The sequence below is a fragment of the Gavia stellata genome, chromosome 13 (assembly GCF_030936135.1).
Source record: "Gavia stellata isolate bGavSte3 chromosome 13, bGavSte3.hap2, whole genome shotgun sequence".
In the NCBI taxonomy this organism is placed as follows: domain Eukaryota; kingdom Metazoa; phylum Chordata; class Aves; order Gaviiformes; family Gaviidae; genus Gavia; species Gavia stellata.
The window spans coordinates 1,981,404-2,004,773 of record NC_082606.1 but is presented as its reverse complement, the minus strand read 5'-3'; the positions used below and the strand labels follow the sequence as shown (position 1 = coordinate 2,004,773).

At 61.5% G+C, this 23,370-nt stretch overlaps 1 protein-coding gene across 23 annotated transcripts; it reads left to right on the top strand.

Annotated features, from left to right (window-relative positions):
* The first annotated feature begins 5,684 nt into the window (after positions 1–5,684).
* CELF6 (CUGBP Elav-like family member 6) lies at positions 5,685–22,950 on the top strand. Of its 23 annotated transcripts, none has more exons than XM_059823634.1 (13): positions 5,757–5,943; positions 9,665–9,747; positions 16,836–16,884; positions 18,404–18,529; positions 18,662–18,741; positions 19,215–19,358; positions 19,739–19,883; positions 19,964–20,113; positions 20,448–20,510; positions 21,171–21,173; positions 21,407–21,487; positions 21,598–21,681; positions 22,823–22,950. In XM_059823634.1, the coding sequence occupies exons 1-13, from the start codon at positions 5,799–5,801 to the stop codon at positions 22,948–22,950; spliced, it is 1,281 nt and encodes a 426-aa protein (XP_059679617.1). In that variant the 5' UTR covers positions 5,757–5,798. The 23 variants fall into 23 exon arrangements, with proteins under 23 accessions (XP_059679605.1, XP_059679620.1, XP_059679617.1 ...); XM_059823633.1 differs by having other exon boundaries at positions 18,401–18,529; positions 19,215–19,355; XM_059823630.1 differs by having other exon boundaries at positions 18,401–18,529.
* The last annotated feature ends 420 nt before the right edge of the window (positions 22,951–23,370 follow it).

Sequence of the window (23,370 nt, the reverse complement as noted above, 5' to 3'; positions counted from 1 at the left end):
CTTGACCTCCCACCATCCACACCTGCATAAAGCACTACCTGTACCGGGACAGGTGACACCCCACCTTGGTTTTGCTTCTGCGGTCTTCTGTGCACCAGCGGTCAACGTTGCGGTGTTGGTTCCTGTCCTTGTCTCTGTCTCCTCTCTCTCTGCCCCTGCCTGTGTCCAGACAGGAGGCTTGCCTGCAAGCCACCATGTCTGCTGCCTGAAACCCTGCCTGCTGCTGCCTCCTCTGGCTTCTCCCGACAAGAATCACAGAATCTTGTAGGTTGGAGAAGACCCTTAAGATCAAGAAGACACCCTGAAGCCTCTCCGAGGAGACCTTGCAAACCCGCTGAGCCGTGCGTGGATTTTACGGAGTCACTGCTCAGCTCTTCAGTCAGCTGTCGCCTCTGCTCAGGATTTAGCCAACTGATCCGTCCTCCTCCTGCTCTGCTGTCCTTGGGATGGAGAGCTCAGGTCCAGCTCTGCATCCGAGAGCTTGGGATAGTGTTTTTCTCGGAGAAGAGACTGGTGGTGCTGCTGTCCCGTGGAGCTGGGACAGTTGTGGTTCTTGTTCTTCAATGCTTGGGGTTGCCATGCTGGAAACCACGGGGAATCTCTCAGGGAGAAATCCCGTCTGATGGGACTGTTGTATATGTGTTTTGGTCTTAAATGAGTGAGATCCGCTGTTACGGCTGGAAACCTTTTACTATTGAACTTCGAATTAAAAATATTGACTGAACTTTGAATTAAAAATATTCAGAAATTGTTAAGTCTTGCATTTCTTTACCCTACTGCAAAAGGATACCCAAACACTGCTCCTCCAAAGTGATACATCTTAAAGGGGAGGAAAAAAAGATTGTGCTGCCCAACCACCCAGTAGCAGGGAAGTTTAGGCAGGTTTGGGGGAAAGAGGGATATTTTTTTTACCCCTACTTAGGGTGGGATAGGAAGGGCTTCCTTCCTCTGCCTTGCTTCCCCGGTGAAGATGCTCCTCTGCTTCCTCCAAGTCTCCGGGAGAAATCTGTGCCCCTTTTCTCTGTCACTTTGGTGGTAAATACCATCCTGGTCTTGTGTTTAAGGCTGAGCAGTGCCAGGATTGCTGATCTGCCTGCCTGTCGCTCCCAGCATGTTTATTCCTCTTAAATTGATGAGTAACCCGAAAGACCTAAATAATAATAATAGCTGCTTCCTTTTGCCGGGGGTTGATGTGCTGTCACGTCCTACGAGCGCCCAAAGGCTGCTGTAACCTGCGCTCCTTCTTCCCTGCCAGATCCAGCATGAACAAAGCTTTGCAGAAGCTTCTCATCCACGTGAGGACATCTCCTCTGTGCTCTGACCCGCGTCCCCGCTGATGCCACCCAGTGTCCCCATGACATCCGTCGGGGATGGCTTTGGGAAGCGTTGCCCTACAACACAAGCGCCTTGGGTATTTGCGGAACAGAAGCTTTGCCTTCTGGTCCGTGCTGGTGTCCTCCGGCGCTTTACGGAATCACTAAGGTTGGAAAAGACCTGTAAGATCAAGTCCAACCATCAACCCAACCCCCCCATGCCCACTAAACCATGTCCCACAGTGCCACGTCCACACGTTCCTTGAACACCTCCAGGGATGGTGACTCCACCACCTCCCTGGGCAGCCTCTTCCAGTGCTTCACCGCTCTCTCCAGAAAGACATTTTTCCTAATATCCAGCTTAAACCTCAAGATGCCGATTTAAGACTTCCTAAAAGGGATGATGGGCACCTACGTTCCTTCCCCGTTTGCGTTTTGGGGCGATTGAAGGTGCTGTGTCCGTCTTCCTTCGGGGAAGGACACGCTTGAACCTCTGCTCCATCTCCGCGTGGCCGCTTCTGCCCGCAGCCACGCTGGGGGAAGGAGAGCCGAGAGATCGCGCTTTACCGATCGGATGCGGCGCTTCGGGCTGCGAGGGGGCGGCGGGCACAGAAGAAAGGGGTTAGCATCCCCTCCTAGTCTTAAAAATTGGGGGGTTCCCTTTTTTTTCCCCCAACGCGGCCTCGCCGCGCGGCCCGTTCCTTCCAGAACATCTATTTTGGTCGCGTAAAACTTGCCGGGGAGCAGAGGAGAGCAGGCAGCGTGTGAATCACTCGGGGCCAACGGGTTTAAAAATAAACCCAAGCGGCGGCGAAGAACAGCCACCGAACCCCCGGATTTCGGCAGGATTATGCTCTGCGCCTCCGAATCCCACCCATGGGTGCCCACCCTGGGCGCCGTCCCCATCCGGTGGGTTTTATTGGGACACGCGTATCTTTGCATGCGCTTGCGTGCACTTGCACATACTTGCAGCCTTGTGCACATGCTTGCACGCGTATGGGCGCTTGCAAACGCGTGCGCTCATGCATGTGCTTGCACACGCATGCACATGGGCACTTGCAAACATGTGTGCTCATGCATGTGCTTGCACACACACACACGGGCGCTTGCTAACGCATGTGCTCATGCACATGCACACACACGTACATGGGTGCTTGCAAACGCATGCGCTCATGCACATGCTTACATATGCACGTACATGGGCGCTCGCAAACGCATGCGCTCATGCACATGCTTGCACACGCATGCATGGGGCGCTTGCAAATGTGTGCATTCATGCACATGCTTGCACAGGCATGCACATGGGCACTTGCAAATGCGTGCACTCATGCACGTGCTTGCACACGCATGCACACGGGCACTTGCAAATATGTGTGCTCATGCATGTGCTTGCACACACACACACACACACAGGCACTTGCAAACACATGCGCTCATGCACATGCACGCACACGGGTGCTTGCAAACGCGTGTGCTCATGCACATGCTTACACATGCACGTACATGGGCGCTTGCAAGCGCATGCACTCATGCACATGCACACGCACACACATGGGCGCTCGCAAACGCATGTGCTCATGCACATGCTTGCACACGCATGCATGGGGCGCTTGCAAATGTGTGCATTCATGCACGTGCTTGCACACGCATGCACATGGGTGCTTGCAAACATGTGTGCTCATGCATGTGCTTGCACACACACACACACGGGCGCTTGCAAACGCATGCGCTCATGCACATGCTTGCACATGCATGCATGGGGCGCTTGCAAATGTGTGCACTCATGCACATGCTTGCACACGCATGCACATGGGTGCTTGCAAACGCATGTGCTCATGCATGTGCTTGCACATGTATGCACATGGGCGCTCGCAAGCGTGTTTGCTCATGCATGTGCTTGCACACGCACACACACAGGCACTTGCAAACACATGCGCTCATGCACATGCACGCACACATACACGGGTGCTTGCAAACGCGTGTGCTCATGCACATGCTTACACATGCACGTACATGGGCGCTCGCAAGCGCATGCACTCATGCACATGCACACGCACACACATGGGCGCTTGCAAACGCGTGCGCTCATGCACGTGCTTGCACACGCATGCATGGGGCGCTTGCAAATGTGTGCACTCATGCATGTGCTTGCGCACACACACACGGGTGCTTGCAAACACATGGGCTCATGCACATGTTTGCACACGCATGCACATGGGTGCTAGCAAACGCATGCACTCATGCACGTGCTTGCACATGTATGCACATGGGCGCTCGCAAGCGTGTTTGCTCATGCATGTGCTTGCACACGCACACATATGGGCGCTTGCAAACACGTGCGCTCATACACATGCTTGCACACGCGTGCACATGGGCGCTTGCAAATGCGTGCACTCATGCATGTGCTTGCACACGCATGCACATGGGTACTTGCAAACATGTGTGCTCATGCATGTGCTTGCACACACACACACACGGGCGCTTGCAAATGCATGCGCTCATGCACATGCACGCACACGTACATGGGTGCTTGCAAACGCGTGCGCTCATGCACATGCACACACACACACACGGGCGCTCGCAAACGCATGCGCTCATGCACATGCTTGCACACGCATGCATGGGGCGCTTGCAAATGTGTGCACTCATGCATGTGTTTGCACACACACACACATGGGCGCTTGCAAACACATGGGCTCATGCATGTGCTTGCACATGTATGCACATGGGCGCTTGCAAGCGTGTTTGCTCATGCATGTGCTTGCACACGCACACATATGGGCGCTTGCAAACACGTGCGCTCATGCACATGCATGCACACATATGCACATGGGTGCTTGCAAACGCGTGCGCTCATGCACATGCTTGCACACGCATGCACATGGGTGCTTGCAAACATGTGTGCTCATGCATGTGCTTGCACACACACACACACACACAGGCGCTTGCAAACGCATGCGCTCATGCACATGCACGCACATGCACACACATGGGCGCTCGCAAACACATGCGCTCATGCACATGCTTGCACATGCATGCATGGGGCGCTTGCAAATGTGTGCACTCATGCACATGCTTGCACACGCATGCACATGGGTGCTTGCAAACGCATGTGCTCATGCACGTGCTTGCACATGTATGCACATGGGCGCTCGCAAGCGTGTTTGCTCATGCATGTGCTTGCACACGCACACATATGGGCGCTTGCAAACACGTGCGCTCATGCACACGCTTGCACATGTATGCACATGGGCGCTCGCAAACGCATGCGCTCATGCACATGTTTATGCACGCACGTACATGGGTGCTTGCAAATGCGTGCGCTCATGCACACGCTTGCTTGCACACACACGCACATGGGTGCTTGCAAACACATGTGCTCATGCACATGCTTGCACACGCCTAAACACGCACGCACCTGTGCTTGCTTGCACGCGCTTGCACACATGCATGCGCTTGCATAGACTTGCGCACGCTTGCCACACGCACGCTTGCACACGCACGCCCGTGCTCACTCGTGCTCACGCACACCTCCACACGCGTGGCAGCGCGTGGGGGAAGCCGGGCCCCCCCAGCCCAGCTGCTGCTCTGGGAGTCATTAATTAATGACTGCGACACGTATTAAAGCCCTTCGGTCTAATTACAGATTTTTCGGGGTGGCGGGGGGGGGTGCAGGAGGGAGGCGCTTCCCCTCCCCCCCATCTGGGGCCGCCCCAAGGGGGCAACCGGGGCGGCGTGGGGTCCCTCGAGGTGAAAAATGCAACGAAGTGCCAAAATTGTCCCTTTTGAGCCTTTTCGGTGTGTTTAAATCCCGCCCTGAGGTGGTGGCTGGTGGGGAAGAGCGGGGCGTTAACTCTGGAACCTACTGAGGACGGCAGGGGAGAAGGCAGGAGGCTGCTCAGCCCCTTGGCCAGCGCTGCCTCGGGGTCTCGGGGGGTGGCGGGGGGGTGAGGGGGGTGAGGGGGGTGAGGGGGGTGACGGGGGGTGGCGGGGGTGAGGGGGGTGACGGGGGCTGGAGGGTGATGGGGATGAAGGGGTGCGGGGCCAGCCCGGCAGGGGGCAGTAGTGGGCGGAGCCGGGGTACCCCGCGCCGCTGCCAGCCTCCCCTCCTGATTGGCCGCCGCTCCCTCATTATGCTAATACCTTGCGCCTCGCCGGGGCCAGCAGGCTGACGTCACCAGCCCGCCGGCGGCCGCGCGCGCGGCTCGGGGCGGGGGGGGGGGGGGCGAGTGGTGAGCAGAGAGGCCCGGCCCGAGCCGAGCGGTTCCGAGCGGTTCCGAACGGTTCCGAGCGGCGCCGAGCGGGGCGGGGCGGGGCGGGGCGGGGCGGCGGGCGCCTCCCGCAGCGGCGGCGGCGGCGGCGGAGCGGGCCATGGCCGCGGCGGGCAGCGGCGTGGCGGCGGCGGCGGCGGAGGCGGGGGCGGCGTTCAGCACCGCGAACAGCGGCCGGGTGAACGGGCTGAGCCGCCCGCCCGGCGCCATCGCCATGAAGGATCACGACGCCATCAAGCTCTTCGTGGGGCAGATCCCGCGGAACCTGGAGGAGAGCGACCTCAAGCCGCTCTTCGAGGAGTTCGGCCGCATCTACGAGCTCACCGTCCTCAAGGATCGCTTCACCGGCATGCACAAAGGTACGGGGGGCTCCGCGCCCGCCGGCGGGCCGCGAGCAGGCGGGGTGTCCTGGGGTGCGGGGACCCCTCAGGTGGGACGCTCGGAGGTGGGGCACCCCTGAGGTGAAGGAAGCCCTGAGGTGAAGGCACCCCTGAGGTGAAGGAAGCCCTGAGGGGGGATACCCTGAGGTGAAGGCACCCCTGAGGTGAAGGCACCCCTGAGGGGGGATACCCTGAGGTGGAGCACCCTGAGGTAGGGGTATCCCTGAGGTGGGACACCCTGAGGTGAGGGAACCCAAGTATGGGGCACCCCTGAGGTGGGGCACCCCTGAGGTGAGGTACCCCTGAGGTGGGGCACCCCTGAGGTGAAGGAAGCCCTGAGGTGAAGGCACCCCTGAGGTGAAGGAAGCCCTGAGGTGAAGGCACCCCTGAGGGGGGATACCCTGAGGTGGAGCACCCTGAGGTAGGGGTATCCCTGAGGTGGGACACCCTGAGGTGAGGGAACCCAAGTATGGGGCACCCCTGAGGTGAAGGCACCCCTGAGGTGAAGGAAGCCCTGAGGTGGGACACCCTGAGGTGAGGGAACCCAAGTATGGGGCACCCCTGAGGTGAGGTACCCCTGAGGTGGGGCACCCTGAGGTGGGACATCCCTGATCTGGAGGTACCCGTGAGATGGGGCACCATGGTATGGGGCACCCCTGAGGTGGAGGTACCCCTGGGGTGAAGCCAGCCCTGAGGTGAGGTACCCCTCAGGTGGGACACCCTGAGGTAGGACATCCCTGATCTGGAGGTACCCGTGAGATGGGGCACCATGGTACAGGGCACCCCTGAGGTGGGGGTACCCCTGAGGTGGGGGTACCCCTGAGGTGTGGCACCTCTGAGGTGGGGCACCCAAGTGTGGGACACCCCTGAGTTGAGATACCCCTGAAATGGAGGTACCCATGAGGTGGGGTGCTCCGGTATGGGGCACCTCTGAGGTGGGGATACCCCTGACGTGAAGGTACCCCTGAGCTGGGGGCACACTTGAGGTGGAGCACCCTGAGGTGGAGGTATGCCTGAGGTGGGGCACCTTGGTATGGGGTACCCCTGAGGTGGAGGTACCCCAGTATGTGTCACCTCAGTATGGGGCACACCAATATGGGGCACCTCTGATGTGAAGGTAGCCATGAGGCGGAGGCATGCCGGTATGGGTCACCCTAGTATGGTCACTCTGGTATGGGGCACCCCTGAGGTGGGGGCACCCCTGAGGTGAAGGTACTCCTGAGGTGGGGGCACCCCGGTATGCGGCATCCTGGTATGCAGCACCCCTAAGATTGGGGTACCCCTGAGGTGGAGACACCCGCCTAAGGTGGATGCGCCCCTGGGATGGGGATACCTGCCTGAGGTGGGGGCACCCATCTGGTGTTCGGGAAGCTGTCGTCCGGCTCGGGGACACCCCTGGGGTCAGAGCACCCCAGGGCTGGGAGCACCCCAATGGTGTGTAGGGCACCCGCCTGGGTTGAGAGCACCTGTCTGGCATCAGGGCACCTGTGTGAGGTTTGGGCACCCCTGGAGTTGGAGCACCCCTGGAATGGAGGCATCCACCAGGGATACAGGCACCCACTGTGGATGGGGGCACCCACCTGCCCGTCCCCCTGCCTGCACCGTGCCCCAGGCCTCTGTAACCCGGCAGGACCGGGGTCGCCGCTGGCCTGGCTGGCATCCCAGCATGGGGTGCAGAGCACCCGGCACCCTGAGCAGCATTGCGCTGAGGGGCTCACGTGCACCGCCAGGTTCTTTACGGAACGCCCCACCCGTGAGCCAGGTCGGTGGCACTAGAGCAAGATCAGGACACCCCGGGTGTCACCCGGATGGGATCTTGGACTCCTCTGTACGCTGCCGCTGAGCCCTTGTGCTGCGGGCAGCGCCTGTTTTGCTGGGATTTTCTGGGAGGCCAAAATTTGGCACTTGTGGATGCCACTGCATTAGTGCCCTTCGGCCATGGGGCGACCGCTCGGACTCCATCATTCTCGGCACCGCAGCCTACGAAATGTCTCCAGGCGCCTCCAAAGCTGCTTGCGTGCCCCGAACTACAGGATTTGCACCTTGCTGGGCCTCCTTGGTGCTTCCTCCAGCACAGGCTTCAACCGCTGCGGCCCAGACGCGCTATTTAATTGTGGATGCTCCTCTAATTCGAATGGCATCCTTCCTCCCGGCAAGCCTCCACAGCAGGATCACTCCTGCTCCAGCCCTCCGAACTTCTCTGGAACACCCGGGCACCATCCACGTCGTCGCCTGCAGGGAAAATGGGAGAAAAAAGGGGGAAAAAAGAGCATAGAGGAGGAAGCCAACTTGATTACAGATGGTAAACACTGGAAATGGCACCGGGATTGATGCAAGCCGCTGCGCTGACCTCCCCTTTCCATCCGCAGCAGGGCTGATACTTAACTGGGGGGGATGTCTCGTTGCTCCCCACGAGGGCACATGTCCCCAACACCTTGTCCCCAACAAGGAGGGGACCCCATCCCTCAGCGTCCCCCCGCCCCGCTGCCGCACTCCCTCTCCTCCCAGGCACGCTGATTGTACTTATTAAGAGTTATTAATACTTAATCAGCTGGCGGATTTAATTGTGCCAATATTAAAAATGCATCAATGTCAATTTTATTCATTAAATATTTACTTTGTTGAAGGGAAACTGTTTTGCTGCTGTTTTAATATCACTTTCAGACGCTTTTGGATGTGACCCCAGCAAATCGGGGGGGGAGCCCTCGGGGAGGGAGCGGCACAGTGGCGGCACGGGGACCTGGGATGCTCCCGCGGGAACGGGAAAGACGGAAGGGAGAGGACTGGACCCAGTCCCTGGGGCTCGCTCGTCACTGCCAGCTCCGGGCAAGCGAGTGGCTCGGCAGCGTGAGTCAGCGTGGGAAAACCTCGCCCCAGGCGTATTCCCGATTCCCGAAGCGCCGCGATGTCGGAGGAGCTGGAGTGCCTTCGCCACATGAGTTTCATCCCAAGGAGGATGCTCGGGGCTGGGAAGCGTGGCGACAAGCTGGGATGTACGGCCTCGACGCCTGGAGATCTGCTTCCCGGTGGGCTTCGGCTGCAGTTTTCCCTGGAGCCTGGGGCCGGAGCGCCGTGCGCTGCCAGACTCGCTGCCTGCTCTTGCCTTGCTCCTTCCTTCATCCCGCTGCTCCATCTCTTCTGTATTGAGATCTCCCACCCTGTTTCGGGGCTGAGCTCTGGCCCCACTGGCGGAAGTGCCCACCTCAGTGCCGGGGTGCTGGTGTGCTGGATGCCAGGGCGCCAGGGTGCTGGGGTGCCAGGGTGCTGGATGCCAGGGTGCCAGGATGCTGGGGTACCATGGTGCTGGATGCCATGGTGCCAGGATGCTGGGGTACCATGGTGCTGGATGCCATGGTGCCAGGGTGCTGGGTGCCAGGATGCTGGGGTGCCAGGGTGCTGGATGCCGTGGTGCCAGGGTGCTGGATGCCAGGGTGCCGGGGTGCCAGGGTGCTGGGTGCCAGGATGCCGTGGTGCCAGGGTGCTGGATGCCGTGGTGCCAGGGTGCTGGATGCCAGGGTGCCGAGGTGCCGGATGCCAGGGTGCCATGGTGCTGAATGTCAGAGTGCCGGGGTGGCAGGGTGCTGGGTGCTAGGGCGCTGAGATGCCCCAGCGCCATATTAACTGCACCACCAGCTCTCCGCGTGCCCGGGGCTGTGGCAGTGCCATCCCGGACACTAACCCTGTCTCCCTATCTCCGCAGGCTGTGCCTTCCTCACCTACTGCGCCCGCGACTCGGCCCTGAAGGCGCAGAGCGCCCTGCACGAGCAGAAGACGCTGCCGGGGGTAAGTGACACCAGGGGGTCAGGGTGAGCTGGCGGGGGGGACGGTGACACCTACCTGGGGCGCGGGCACAGGAGCCGCTCCAGCGGCCGCAAACCGAGGCATTGATTTTCCTGCCGCCCGCGTGCTGTTGTGCTTTCTGTGGGCTCCGACCTCCCGAGCTTAACAAAGTGAAAATAAATATTTAATTATTCGCCTAAATAAAAATCAATAGGGCTGCCGGTTGGCTGGGGAAAGCGCCGGGGCCCGTGAATATCAATCCCTGCCTCGGGTGCACGGAGCTGACGGAGGAGGACGAGGTTCGCGGGGTTGTGGCTTCCTGAGCCGCGCTCTCACCAGTGGTGCTGTGCATCAGTAGGTTTAAGAGTTAACAGCCCATTTCGGCAGGCTCAAGGAGGTGTGGGGTCAGGCCCTCTGCCTCGCCTGGTGTCACACCTGCCTGCTTGCCTGTGTCCCTTTCTCATCACACACATCCACGTGTGTCCACACGCGTGTGCAAGGTGTCCGGCTGCTCCTTCCCCGGCTGTAGCTGCTCACTTCTCACCCCGCACCCCGGCACAGGGTGAGCATGGGGGTGCGCGCGTGAGCGCGTGCTCGCACGTGGGCGTGTGGGCACGCGCCTCTGTGTGGGCACACGCCTGTGCGCACCCCTCTGTGCATCTGTGCGCGCAGCGGTGTGTGGGTGTGCGTTCGCCGGGGCGCGCAGCCACATCTGGGCAGGCGTCTGTGCGCGCACACCCCTGCGCTTGTGCTCACACTTCTGTGTGGTCACCCCTCTGCGCCTACGCACACCCCGCTGCGCTTGTGCTCACACCCCGCTGCGCTTGTGCACACCCCGCTGCGCTGGTGCTCACATCCGTGTGCCTGTGCACACCCCTCTTTACTTGTGTTTACACCCGTGTGCCTGTGCACACCCTTGTGCGCTTGTACACACCCCCCATGCTCGTGCACACTCCTCCGTGCTTCTGCACACCCATGTGTGCTCATACTCGCACCCCTCTGCCTGCGCACACCCATGTCTGCTTGTACACACCCCGTGTCTGTGCACACCCCCTATAGCTGTGCGAACCCGTGTGTGCTTGTGCACAGCCCCTACAGCTGTGCACACCCCTCCATGCTTATGCACAGCCCCTATAGCCGCGCACACCTCTTGTGCACACGTGTGTGCTAGTGCACGCACCCTATATCTGTGCACACCCCTCCCTGCTGGTGCACACCCCCTGTGCACACTGCTCTGTGCTTGTGCACAGCCCCTATAGCTGCGCACACACCTTGTGCACACCCATGTGTGCTAGTGCACGCACCCTTTATCTGTGCACACCCCTCCGTGCTTGTGCACAGCCCCTATAGCCGTGCACAGCCCCTGTGCACACCCCTCCATGCTTGTGCACAGCCCCTATAGCCATGCACACCCCTCCGTGCTTGTGCACAGCCCCTATAGCCGTGCACAGCCCCTATAGCCGTGCATAGCTCTCCCTGCTTGTGCACAGCCCCAATAGCCATGCACAGCCCCTATAGCCGTGCACAGCCCCTATAGCCGTGCACAGCCCCTATAGCCGTGCACAGCCCTCCCTGCTTGTGCACAGCCCCTATAGCCGTGCACAGCCCCTATAGCCGTGCACACCCCCTGTGCACAGCCCTCCCTGCTGGTGCACAGCCCCTATAGCCGTGCACAGCCCCTGTGCACAGCCCCTATAGCCGTGCACAGCCCTCCCTGCTTGTGCACAGCCCCTATAGCCATGCACAGCCCCTATAGCCGTGCACAGCCCCTATAGCCGTGCACACCCCCTGTGCACAGCCCTCCCTGCTGGTGCACAGCCCCTATAGCCGTGCACAGCCCCTGTGCACAGCCCCTATAGCCGTGCACACCCCTCCCTGCTGGTGCACAGCCCTATAGCCGTGCACACCCCTATAGCCGTGCACAGCCCCTACGGCCGCTCACCCCCTGTGCCTGTGCTCACAGCCCCGCGCTCCGCGCCCCCGGGTCCCCCTACCCCGGCCAGGCCCCGCCCCCTGCGCGGCACGGGGGCGTGTCCAGGCGGTGGAGGGGGCGTGTCCCCATGGGAGCCCCTCCCCTCGGCTCGGCCCGGCCCGGCTCGGCCCGGCTCGGTGGGGCTGCGGCCGCCCCTCCCCCCGCCCCGCCTCCCGCGCGCCGCTGCGCGAGCCGAGCCGAGCCGAGCCGAGCCGAGCCGAGCCGAGCCGAATCGGGCCGGACCGAGCCGAGCCGCCTCGGGTGGAGCCGGGTCGGGCCGGCCCGAGCCGAGCCGAGCCCAGCCGAGCCCAGCCGGGCCATGCAGCTGCCGCAGGTGCCGGCGCCCGGGCCGCGGCCGCCCGTGCTGTGGGTGCCCGCCGGGTCCAAGATCCTCTGCATCGAGGTAGGGCCCCGCCTTTGTCTGCCGCCGGCTCGGCTCGGCTCGGCTCGGCTCGGCTCGGCTCGGCTCGGGAGCCTCTGCGTGCGCTGGGGCATCCGCACCCGAGGGGTGGGGGTGCCTCGGAGTGGGGGGTGCTTACACCCGGGGGTGGGGGTCTGCACCCGGGGGTGTATTTGCACGCAGGGATGGGGGGAGTGTGGTGGTGAGGGGGGTGTATCTGCTCCCAGGGATGGGGGGGTGCTGGTGAGGAGGGGGTGCTCGCGCGCAGAGATGGGGCGCGTGCATGCCTGGGTTGGTGAGATGGGTGTATCTGCTCCCAGGGGTGGTGTGCGTGAGCGTGGGTGTCGGTGAGGAGGGTGTCTCTGCACCCAGGGGTGGGGATGGAGGGGCGTTGGTGAGGAGGGTGCCTCTGCACCCAGGGATGGGGTGGGTGAATGTCTGTGTTGGTGAGGAGGGCGCATCTGCACCCAGGGATGGGGTGTGCGAGTGTGGGTGTCGGTGAGGAGGGTGTCTCTGCACCCAGGGATGGGGTGTGCGAGTGTGGGTGTCGGTGAGGAGGGTGTCTCTGCACCCAGGGATGGGGTGTGCGAGTGTGGGTGTCGGTGAGGAGGGTGTCTCTGCACCCAGCGATGGGTGCATGTGTTGGCAGGGCGGTTGCTGGTGACGGGGATGTATATGCACGCAGGGATGGGGGTTTGGGTGTTTGTGTGTGTTGATGAGGAGGGTGTATCTGCATCCAGGGATGGGGAGGGTGTTGGCAGGGGGGTGCTGGTGAAGAGGCTGTATCTGCAGGCGGGGATGCTGTGTGTGAGCGTGGGTGTTGGTGAAGAGGGTGTATCTGCACCCAAGGATGGGGTGTTTTGGTGGGGGTGTTGGTGAGCAGGGTGTATTTGCAGGCAGGGATGGAACGTGTGCATGCCTGTGTTGGGGAAGAGGGTGTATCTGCACCCAGGGATGGGTTTGTGTGTTTGTGTGTTGGCTGCAGGGTGTATTTTTCCACCCTGGGTTTGTGCGTTGGTGTTGTGCGTGTGGCTGCAGGTGTGCAAGGGGATGTGCCGGGGGGGTGCTGCACCCACAGATGGTGCAGGGGTGCGTGTGCGTTGGCAGGGGTACCGTTTTGCCCCTGGGATGTGTGCGAGTGGGTGTTGGCGAGGAGGGTGTATTTGCACCCACGGATGCTCTGTGTGTGTGTAAGCAAATGCTAAGGGTGTGTTTGCACCCAGCGATTGTCGCATGGTGATGGCGTGTGGGTGTACGTGGGCCTGGGGGGTGGCAGTGGTGGGTGGGTGCACCCAGGAGGTGGTGGTGGGTGTGTGAGTGTGCGCACGTGTGCGTGAGCAGGGAGCAGAGTGCGCGTGTGTGCGTATGGGTGTTGCATGAGCTCCCACATTGTGGGTGCCCGGTGGGGGAGCTGTCCGGGTGTGCGTGGGTGCTGCGGGGGGCAGGGTGTGGGTGCTGCTGGGGGGAGCCATGGCTGTCCAGGGGTGGTGTCCAGCACTGGGAGTTGGTGTGTCCACAGAGGGCTGCCGGGGGTCCCACTGTGGGTCCCACTGCCGCAGTGGGGAAACTGAGGCAAGGGGTGTTGCGTCCCTGCCTGGCAGGGACAGTGGCGCTGGCTGTGCACCCGTGTGTGTGTGCCTGTGGTTGTGCGGGATCCGCAGCTGCGGGGAGGGTGCTGTGGGTGTTGTGTGGGTGCGCGGCTGTGGGTGGGAGGGTGCTCGTGACGACTCTGGGCTCGGGCTGTGTGGGTGTTGTGTGCGGGTGTACGCGGGGCTGGGCTGGGGTAGGTGTGTGGCTGCACGTGGGTGTGCAGTCGTGCTAGGACGGATGTACGGTTGTGCGTGGGTGCAAGCGTGCAGCTGCGTAGGTCTACGGTTGTGCGGGGGGGGTGCTGAGGCGAGCGTGCAGCTGTGGGTGCGTGGGTGTGCACAGAGGGTGCTCTGTGTGGGTCTGCGGTTGTGCAGAGGGGTGTGTGGGAGCGGGGGTGCGGCTGTAGGGGATGTGTGGGGTTGCATGGGGGTGTGCTAGGATGGTTGTGCGGCTGTGCGGGGTCGTGGGGTGGTGTGACTGTCCCCAGGCCAGCTGTGTTCCCTCGCTGTGAGTTCACCCCCAGGGCTCTGCGGGCTGTTCCCATGATGGCAGGGTGTTCCCAACCACCCGTCTCCCTGCACCGGGTGTTGGCTGCCTGCGCACCCCCAGGGTGACGCAGACCCCAGGCTCCCATGGGCTCCCGCTGCTCCAGCATCACCCCATGCCTCCATCTCAGCTCATTTGGATGCGTGGTGGCCTGCCGGATCCTCCGGCTGTTGGGCGCGAGGAGGAAGAGGAGGGTGCCACCAAGGAAGGAGCGAGGGCCAGAAGTGACCCTGTCCCATGGGGCTGGCTCTCCCCGGTGCCCGGGCTGTTGGGGGGCTCCAAATTTGGGTGGGGGACAGTGCCCAAGCGGTCAGGAGGTGGTTTAGCAACTGGTGGTGACCCCCTCGGGCTGTAGCACACTGGTGGTTTGACCGTGGGGTGCTGTAGCTGGGGCTCTGTGGGGCACCCAGGGGTGACGGTGACTGGTGGGTGCTGGGGCACCCCACACAGGGTCTCCTGTGACCATGGGTGCGTCTGTGTGTCCTTAGGATGTGTGAGGATGGGGGGGGGGATGGGTGGGAGTTGGGGGATGGATGGGTGGGTGGATATGTGGGTGCTATGGGATTGGAGGGATGGGTGCTATGGGGGTGGAAAGGTGGATGGTAGAGAGGTGGGAGATGGATGGGCTGATGTAAGGGTGCTGTGGGGATGGATGGGTGTCGAGGATATGGATGGGTGCTATGGGGATAGATGAGTGTTATGGGGATGGGTGTTTGGGGATGGATGGGTGAATTGGGGTGAATCTTGGGGGGAGGTGGGTAGATGGGTGATTGCGTGGGTGTCAGGATGGGTGTTGGAGGGTGGACGGATGGGTGTCAGGAGGAGGGGGAGATGGCTGGGTGGTTGTTTGGGTGTCGGGGAATGGATGGAGAGCTGTTGGGCAGCAGTGGGTGGCTGGGTGACTCTGTGGGCGCAGGGGCACGGTGTAGGGGTGCTGTGGGGACAGAGGGACAGGTGGGTGCCGGACAACCGGGCACAAGGGGAGCCCACGCCGTCCACCTGTGCCACAGGAGCTGGGACGGGGGGGCACTGAGCACCCCGGGGTGGGCACGGGGCAATGCCAGGGGTGTCAAAACCCCCTTTCAGGGGTGTCCACAGACCGGGGTGATTTTTCCCCGGCACGGTGCGGCAGTCCTGGGGTAGATTAGCCGGTCCCCGAGGCCTGACATTTATAAACATCAGCCGCTCGCGGAGAATCAATACAGTTTAATAACCGGCGAGCGGAGACGGGAGACACATCAAAATGACACTCTGCGGCTCCGTAAATGTTATTCTAAATCATACTCGCCGGGTTTATTACATTAAGCATACAGCAGTGGGCACGGGAAATTTATTCCATCAAAGACCATCTCACTGGTAAATGGGACTGGCAGGTCAGTGGAAGGGGGGCAGGCCCCCCCAAAAATGGGGTTCCCTCCTCCTGGACATGGCAGGGATATGGGGGACAAGGGGGATGTTAGTCACAGCCTCCAGGGTTTGGAGTGAGCTGGATCCTTCCCCAGCGCAGGCGTTGGGGTGGATGTTTGGGGGACCGGTGACATGACGGGTGATGCCAGAGCAGCCGGGTGGCCCCGTGTCCCTCGGTGCCACCCCACTGCTCCTGGGGACCCGGTCCCCTCCCTGGAGCGTCCCCTCTCTGGAGCATCCCTGGCTCTGCGCTGACATTTCTCCCCGCGTTTCCCTGGAGACGAGGCAGTTGCTGTGGAAACCTCCCTCCTCTTCTTCCTTAACCATCCTCTTCCTCAGGGGGGGAGGAGGGGGGGTGACTAGTGCTGCCCCCACCCAGCCCCTAAATTTGGGGACCCTCTGCAGAGGTGCGCAGGGGGAACCCTGGGGTGGGATACACACCTGCGTGGATGTGACAGCAGCACGCGTGTGTGCGGCTGTCCCTGTGCGTGCTCGAGCTGTGTACGTGTGCGCGCACACCCGCCCCATCATGCGTGACATACCGCCGTTGCCGTGACGACCCCATCGAGCACATGGCTCAGGCTCCGCAGCATCGCGGGGGAAGCACGCTTGTTGCCGTGGAAACGACCGTAATTGTAGCATTTTTCAGCTAAAAGAGGGGAAAAAGGAGGGGGAGAGAGAACAAGAAATGGCTCTGTGGGGCAGCAGGCCGGGGACATGTGCACCGGCCTGGCGTGTCCTGCTGCACACATGTGTCATGCTTGTGGGTACACACGGCAGCGACGCACGGGAGGAGGTCGAAATTGGGTGAGAATCAGGAAAAGGAGAGCGGTGGCAGTGCTGCCGGAGGGGCCGGGGCCGGCCCGGCGCTGCTGCCGCCTCTGCAGTCCTTTGCAGTCGAGGAAAGCGGGCAGGCAGCCAAGGCTGGCACCGGCTGCCCGGCGGGCGCCTGCAGCACCGGGTACCTGTCCCCAGGGCCGTAGCATCGCCTTCCGTCCGTGGCATCCCCAGTTTGGCGTGGCCACAAACCCCGGCTCTGTTCTTGCAGGTCCCTCTTCTGCTCCCTGCCCCGGCCCCCTGTGCCAGGCTGGGGCCAGACCCTGCTGTTCCCCACAGAAGGGGTTTGGGGGGGCACGGCACGGCCACTGACTGCCTGTTCCCGCTTGTGTGTTGCAGATGAACCGCCCCATCCAGGTGAAGCCAGCTGACAGCGAGGGCCGAGGAGGTAGGTCCCCCCTTCCCCAGCTGCCCTATGCGGGCAGGGGGGTGCAGGGCCACCCGGGGGGGTGACAGGGGACGCGGTGGCATCGTGGGGGACTGCCGCGGCGAGGTTTGTTTGCAGAGAAACCCGCGAAAGGAGCTGCCCTTGCCGGTGGCATCCAAACCTGAGTGCGGAGCAAATACGATCTCGGCTCTCCCTGCCTGGCTGGCTGGAGGAATGTCCTGACGTCATGCCATGAATGTCCTGATGCCATACCATGAACCTCCTGACATCATGCTGGGCAGAGCGCCAGACAGCTGCTCTCTGACAGCACCTTCGTCTATCAAACAACCTAATTACCCACCCGCAGCTGCCTGCGGGGACCCCGGCAGAGTCGGGGTGCAGGAGTTGGCCACACGTGGCCCGAGCCCTTCTCAAACAGAAACCACTGCCCCCCTCCCCAAATTCTCCATTGGGGTTTGCAGCTCGCAGGGCCGCTGCGTTTCCAGGCTGAGCTGATAATTTGGGCAAAATTGCAGGAAATGGATCAAACACCCCCGATGTTCCTGGTGCCGCGAGCAAGCTCTGGGCACGTAGGTGCTCTCGGATGCTTGTGAGGCGCTGCGTGCCCTCGGCCGGATGGCCGGGGTAGGTATCCTCCTATTCAAAACACATTATGAAACACACCGCAAGTTGGTCCCGGCACATCCCGGAGAGACCCGGCAAATAAATTACCCACTTACTGAGTGTAATTGGTGAAGGATTAAAAATCGATGGGGTGAGCTTGGGCGCCCGGCTCTGGCCCCCTCGCCCAGGAGGCGATGCTTGGCCACCGAGCCCGCTCCCCCCGGCCGCCTTGGCAGGGAGATGGTTTATGTTTAACTAGACAACACACGAGCCCTATTCCCTTAACTAATTTTCCCGGTACCTTAACGGACAGAGCATTAATCGTCTCCTGCCATTATTTATTTATTTCCCCGGCAACGCTCTTGACAGGGCACCTTATTTTCTTTGTCAAATGCCATTAGCGCGCAGCGGGAGCACGCGGCCACGCAAGACAGATGCTGGTAATAATAATGAAATTCTCATTATTTACTCTCCCTTCTCTCGTGTTTGGGTTATTTATGTCCCCTGGGCACGGCCGGAGGCTGCAGGTTATTCTGCAAGTCAATCATATGAAGGCAATCGCCGCTGTTTTGCGGGCTCTCTTTGTTTCCCAGCCGCATCCCGCACTGGTGCCGAGGGAGCCGGCTCCTCCATCCCTGGGAAAAGCCCCAGCTCTGGTTCCTGAAGCAGGAGCTGGCGCTTCCCAGCTTCACCCCTAGGCAATTTCCCCGCAGGAGAGGTTTTCCCAACCCAAGCATTTTGTAGGATGGAGGTGATAAAACCTGTGTCCTTCCTGTCGGATTGGCATCGCTCCCTCCCCAGGCTCTGGCGTTACCCAGCTCTTTCCCCTCCACACATCGTTTGCAAACCAGGGATGAGGGCACAGGATGGTGAGTGACATCCCGCTCTCTGACGGCCTTGGTTTTGTTTTTAGAAGACAGGAAGCTCTTTGTGGGCATGCTGGGGAAGCAGCAGAGTGAGGATGATGTCCGGCGCCTCTTTGAACCCTTTGGCCAGATCGAGGAATGCACCATCCTCCGAGGGCCCGATGGAGCCAGCAAAGGTGGGCTTTGGGGAGCCGGGTGAGCACCCCATGGGCCACTGGGACCCATGGAGGGTGGGAGCCACTGGCTGAGCAGCGCTGGCTCCCACAGCAGCCAAATCCAACCCTCCCTTGTCCGCTCTCTGCCCTTAGGTTGTGCCTTTGTGAAATATGGCAGCCACGCCGAGGCGCAGGCTGCCATCAACAGTCTGCACGGCAGCCAAACCATGCCGGTAAGTGCCAGGCTCTTGCCCTGCCCTGTTCAGCCCCATGCTGCCTGCGTAATCCAATCACCAGCTAATTTGATCCTCTATCTAATTGGATCAAAATCCCATGGACCGGCAATTTGTTGGCTGGATCACCCTGAGGTTCATTCCTGCCTGGGCGCTGAGCCCCGGGGGTGGGTGCACAGAGCTAATTCCCTCCGCGCTGGAGAAAGGGACTGTTTAATTAACGCCGAAGGTCAAAATAGTGAACGAGGAGGGGAAAAAAGGAAACAGAGGTCAGGGAGCTGCCGCCGGGGAGAAAAGCCGGCTATAATTAAACCTCGCATCGATTGCTGGTTGCTGCTGCCAAGCCGGGCAGCATCCCCAGGGCTGAGGATGCTGCAGCCGCTGCACGCCAGCGGGTCCCTCCCCAGAGCGGGGAGACATTTTGGAGGTATGCCTGGGACCCCACCACAAGCCCCTTCTCCCCCCCGTCTCAGGGCGCCTCATCCAGCCTGGTGGTGAAGTTTGCGGACACGGATAAGGAGAGGACCCTGCGGCGGATGCATCAGATGGCGGGGCAGCTGGGCATCTTCAACCCCATGACCATCCAGTTCGGCGCCTATGGGGCCTATACGCAAGCGGTAGGAGCTGGCACTGGCTGGGACCTGGGGGTTTTGGGGGAGCCCCGCGGTTGGGGGGGCGCTGGTTTTGCCCGTGAAAGCCTGTGTGGGATTGTACCTGTGCCAGTGGGGGCGGATGCCCGTCAGGGTTGGTGTATCCCCACAACAGAGGGCTTCACACCCGCCCCCAGTGAGGGTGGCATGGCTGTAGGGCGCAGCGGTCCCATATAGCACCTTTTTTAGCGTCACCTAGACCTCCTCCTGTCCCCAGGTCCGGCAGCGGGTGGCATTTATCCCTCCAAGCCGCTGTGCATGGGTGCAAAGGGGAGGATGCTAATTTATCCTCCCCTGTTTCCCCCTTCTCACTTGCTTTCCCCTTTTCCCCCCTTTCCTTCCTTAAGATCATGCAGCAGCAGGCAGCCCTGATGGCGGCCGCGCAGGGGACCTGCCTGAACCCCATGGCTGCCATCGCCGCTGCCCAGATGCAGCAAATGGCCGCCTTCAACGTCAGCGGACTGGTAGCCGCTCCCCTCACCCCCTCTTCAGGTACGACCCCCCTCCATTTGCCCCCCATCCTGCTCAGCATCCTCGTGAGGGCTGCCGGCGCTGACGCTTCCCTCCCGCAGGTACGAGCACCCCCCCCGGCATCAGCACGGCGCCCGTGCCCAGCATCGCCACGCCGATCGGGGTGAACGGCTTCAGCCCGCTGCCGCCACAGACCAACGGGCAGCCTGCCTCGGAGACCATCTACACCAACGGCATCCACCCCTACCCAGGTAACCCTCCTCGCAGTCTGCCGGGGGGCTCCGCCATGTTCCCCCGGAGCTGGGGGCGCGTGCTCAACTCACGCGGCAGGCTCCCGAGGGTGCTCCCTACCCTGGGAACATGCCGAATGAACCAGCCATGCACTGATCCCCACTGAAATCCCTCCTCCCGTGGCATCGCTGCCTTTGTGAGCGGGGTGATGCTCTCGGCTCCTATGAAACGGCAGGGAGCAACTCTGCCCCTTCGTGGCAGTGCTCGGCCGAGAGTCCTCTCCTGCGGGAGCCGCTCATCCCCGGGTTTCTCTTGCTTATTCTCTCGTCCTTCTCCCTTCTTTTCTCTTCCCAGCTCAAAGCCCCACGGTGGCAGATCCCCTCCAGCAAGCCTACGCAGGCATGCAGCACTATGCAGGTCTCAAACTTTGCTTTGCACTTCTCCCCTCTCTCCCCTCTTTGCTCCTCACCCTTATTTTTGGGGGGTGAACGTCCCCTTGGGGTTGAACCACAGGACTGGGGCAGCATGCTTGGGCGCCGATTAACGTGGTAAGCATGGGGTGCCGTACCCCAGCAGGAGCTCCAGGGCAGCGATGGGGGTGATGCTGATGCGGAGTGCCATCCCCTCATCCCCAGCAATATGGATGCACTCCCAACACGGCCCTCTGTGCAAATTTTGGATGGAGGAAAGTGAGTTTTAATGCCCACTGGGCTGAGAGAATGCCGTGGGGGAGAGCTGGCGGTGGTACACAGGAGAGGGGCTGAGGTTTAGGCGGTGATGGAGAGCCGGCTCCGTGCTGGATCCTGCCGACATGCCAGCCCGCTGGTAGAGATGGCTGTGGAGGCACCAAGACATCAAAAATCCTTGGATGTTCGTCACGCGGCCGAATCCGACGGCTGGGGAGATGGGACGTGGAGAGAAGGGAGTCAAAGCATCCTGTGGGCGTACGTCAAGCCTGGCAGTCATTTAATTAGTAGCGCTAACAGTGATTTTCAGATTTTCATCAGAAAATCAAGTTTTGCACCCCCAATTGTTGGGTTTTTTCAACCAGAAGTGCCAACATTCCTCAACCCTGAGGCCGTATTGCTGCTGCCACCACTGTCCCTCCTGGGAAAGCCCTTCCTGCATCCCGGGTGTGCCGGAAAACGGGCCGTATGGCAGGGGTGGGAAGGGCAGAGCCAGCAGCCCTGGGGCAGGAGAGGCACCTCCATTGAGGGTGGCAGAGGGGGACATCCCTGTCCCCAGCCCTTCCCAGGGCTGTGGCAGGAGCGGGGTGGGTGCTGGGGTCTCAGCTCCACGTTTCTCTCTTCCAGCAGCGTATCCCACCGCCTACGCGCCCATCAGCCAAGCCTTTCCCCAGCAAGCGCCCATCATCCCGCAGCAGCAACGAGAAGGTGAGGGGTTGTGGGGGGCACCCCGCCGGGGGGCCAGCGGCTCCTCGCTCCCCACTGGGGTGACCCCCGCCTCCCGGCTGACATGTGGCTGTTTTTCGTGTGTCCCCCAGGTCCCGAAGGCTGTAACCTGTTTATTTATCACCTGCCCCAGGAGTTCGGGGACGCGGAGCTCACGCAGATGTTCTTGCCTTTTGGCAATGTCATCTCTGCCAAAGTCTTTGTGGACCGTGCCACCAACCAGAGTAAATGCTTTGGTAAGTCCTGGTGTGCCCTCTCCTCGATGTCCCCAGCTCAGGGTTCTGGCTCTCCCCGATGTCCCCGGTCAGGGTCCAGCTCTCCCCAGCGTCCCCGGCTCAGGGTTCTGGCTCTCCCCGACATCCCCGGCTCAGGGGTCCAGCTCTCCCCGACGTCCCCAGCTTGGGATTCTGGCTCTTCCCGACGTCCCAGCTCAGGGGTCCGGCTCTCCCCGACGTCCCAGCTCAGGGGTCCGGCTCAGGCAGCACCGATGGGTGACCGAAGCTGCACAGTGGCTGGCACAACGCAGCTGTCTGTCCCGGGGCCAAAGGGCATTTTTTTGTCCCACACCGTGCCAGGACAGAAGGACATACCTTGCTGCTGTCCCCTCTTACGCTGTCCCCTGTGTCCTCAGCCCAATGCACCTGCCTGTGTCCCTGCCAGGGAGGGCTGGTCACCGCTTGCCGCTGCCATTTCTGCTCTGCTCACACAGCTGAGTGCCACCGCTGCCACCAGCACACGCTGGTCTGCAGACCTGTCACCACAGTGTCTCTGTAGCCTGTGTCACCTTGGTGTCCCCACAGACCCGCAGACCTTGGTGTCCCCACAGACCTGCTCACCTTGGTGTCCCCATAGACCCTGTCACCCCAGTGTCTCTGGAGGCCCCATCACCTCGGTGTCTTTGCAGACCCTGTCACCCAGGTGTCCCATGAGCCCGCAGACCCCATCACCTTGGTGTCCCCACAGTCGCCATCACTTTGGGTAGACCCTGTCACCCTCGTGTCCCCACAAATCCCATCACCTTAGTGTCCCCTGAGAACATTCCAGTGTCCCCATGTGGACCCTCTTATCCCAGTGTCCCCACAGACCTGCAGACCTCAGTGTCCCCAAAGATGCCATCAGCCCATCATCCAGTGCCCGGCAATCCGGGGCTGTGCCGTTACCGCACCATCCTGCTCTCCCAGCCCCCCAACCTGGGGCTCCGCCTAAGGCTGCCCGCGGGAGCATCCTGCGGGATTCCCACGCCTTGGTTGAAGTAAAGTAGCAACCTGTGATGTTTACGGTGACGAAGTCCTCTGTCGCCTTGTCCCTTGCCCCCAGGTTTCGTCAGTTTTGACAATCCGACGAGCGCTCAGGCAGCCATTCAGGCCATGAACGGCTTCCAGATCGGCATGAAGAGGCTAAAAGTCCAGCTAAAGCGGCCGAAAGATGCCAACAGACCCTACTGACCCCTGCTCACCCTGGCCCTGCGGAGAGGTGAGGGGGGGACGGGGGGACCTGGCCCCGCTGCCCTCCCCTGCGATGCCCCACGGCACCTGGCAGTGGGGCTCGGCTCACCTGCAGCATCGCAGGTGCCGGGGTTTCTCCAAAAACTTCCTCGAGTGTGCGCGGGGGTCTCTGCGCCCGGGACTGTCTGTCTGTGTGTTTCAAGCTGGGATTTGGGTCCCGCTCTCCATCCTTCCTTCCTTCCCTCTGTCCCTCTCTCCGTCCTTCTTTCCCTCCATCCCGCTCTCCATCCTTCCTTCCCTCTGTCCCTCTCTCCGTCCTTCTTTCCGTCCGTCCCTCTCTCTGTCCTTCCTTCCTTCCATCTGTGCCTCTGTCCTTTCTCTCCGTCCCTCCCTCCGTCCTTCCTTCTTTCCCTCTGTCCC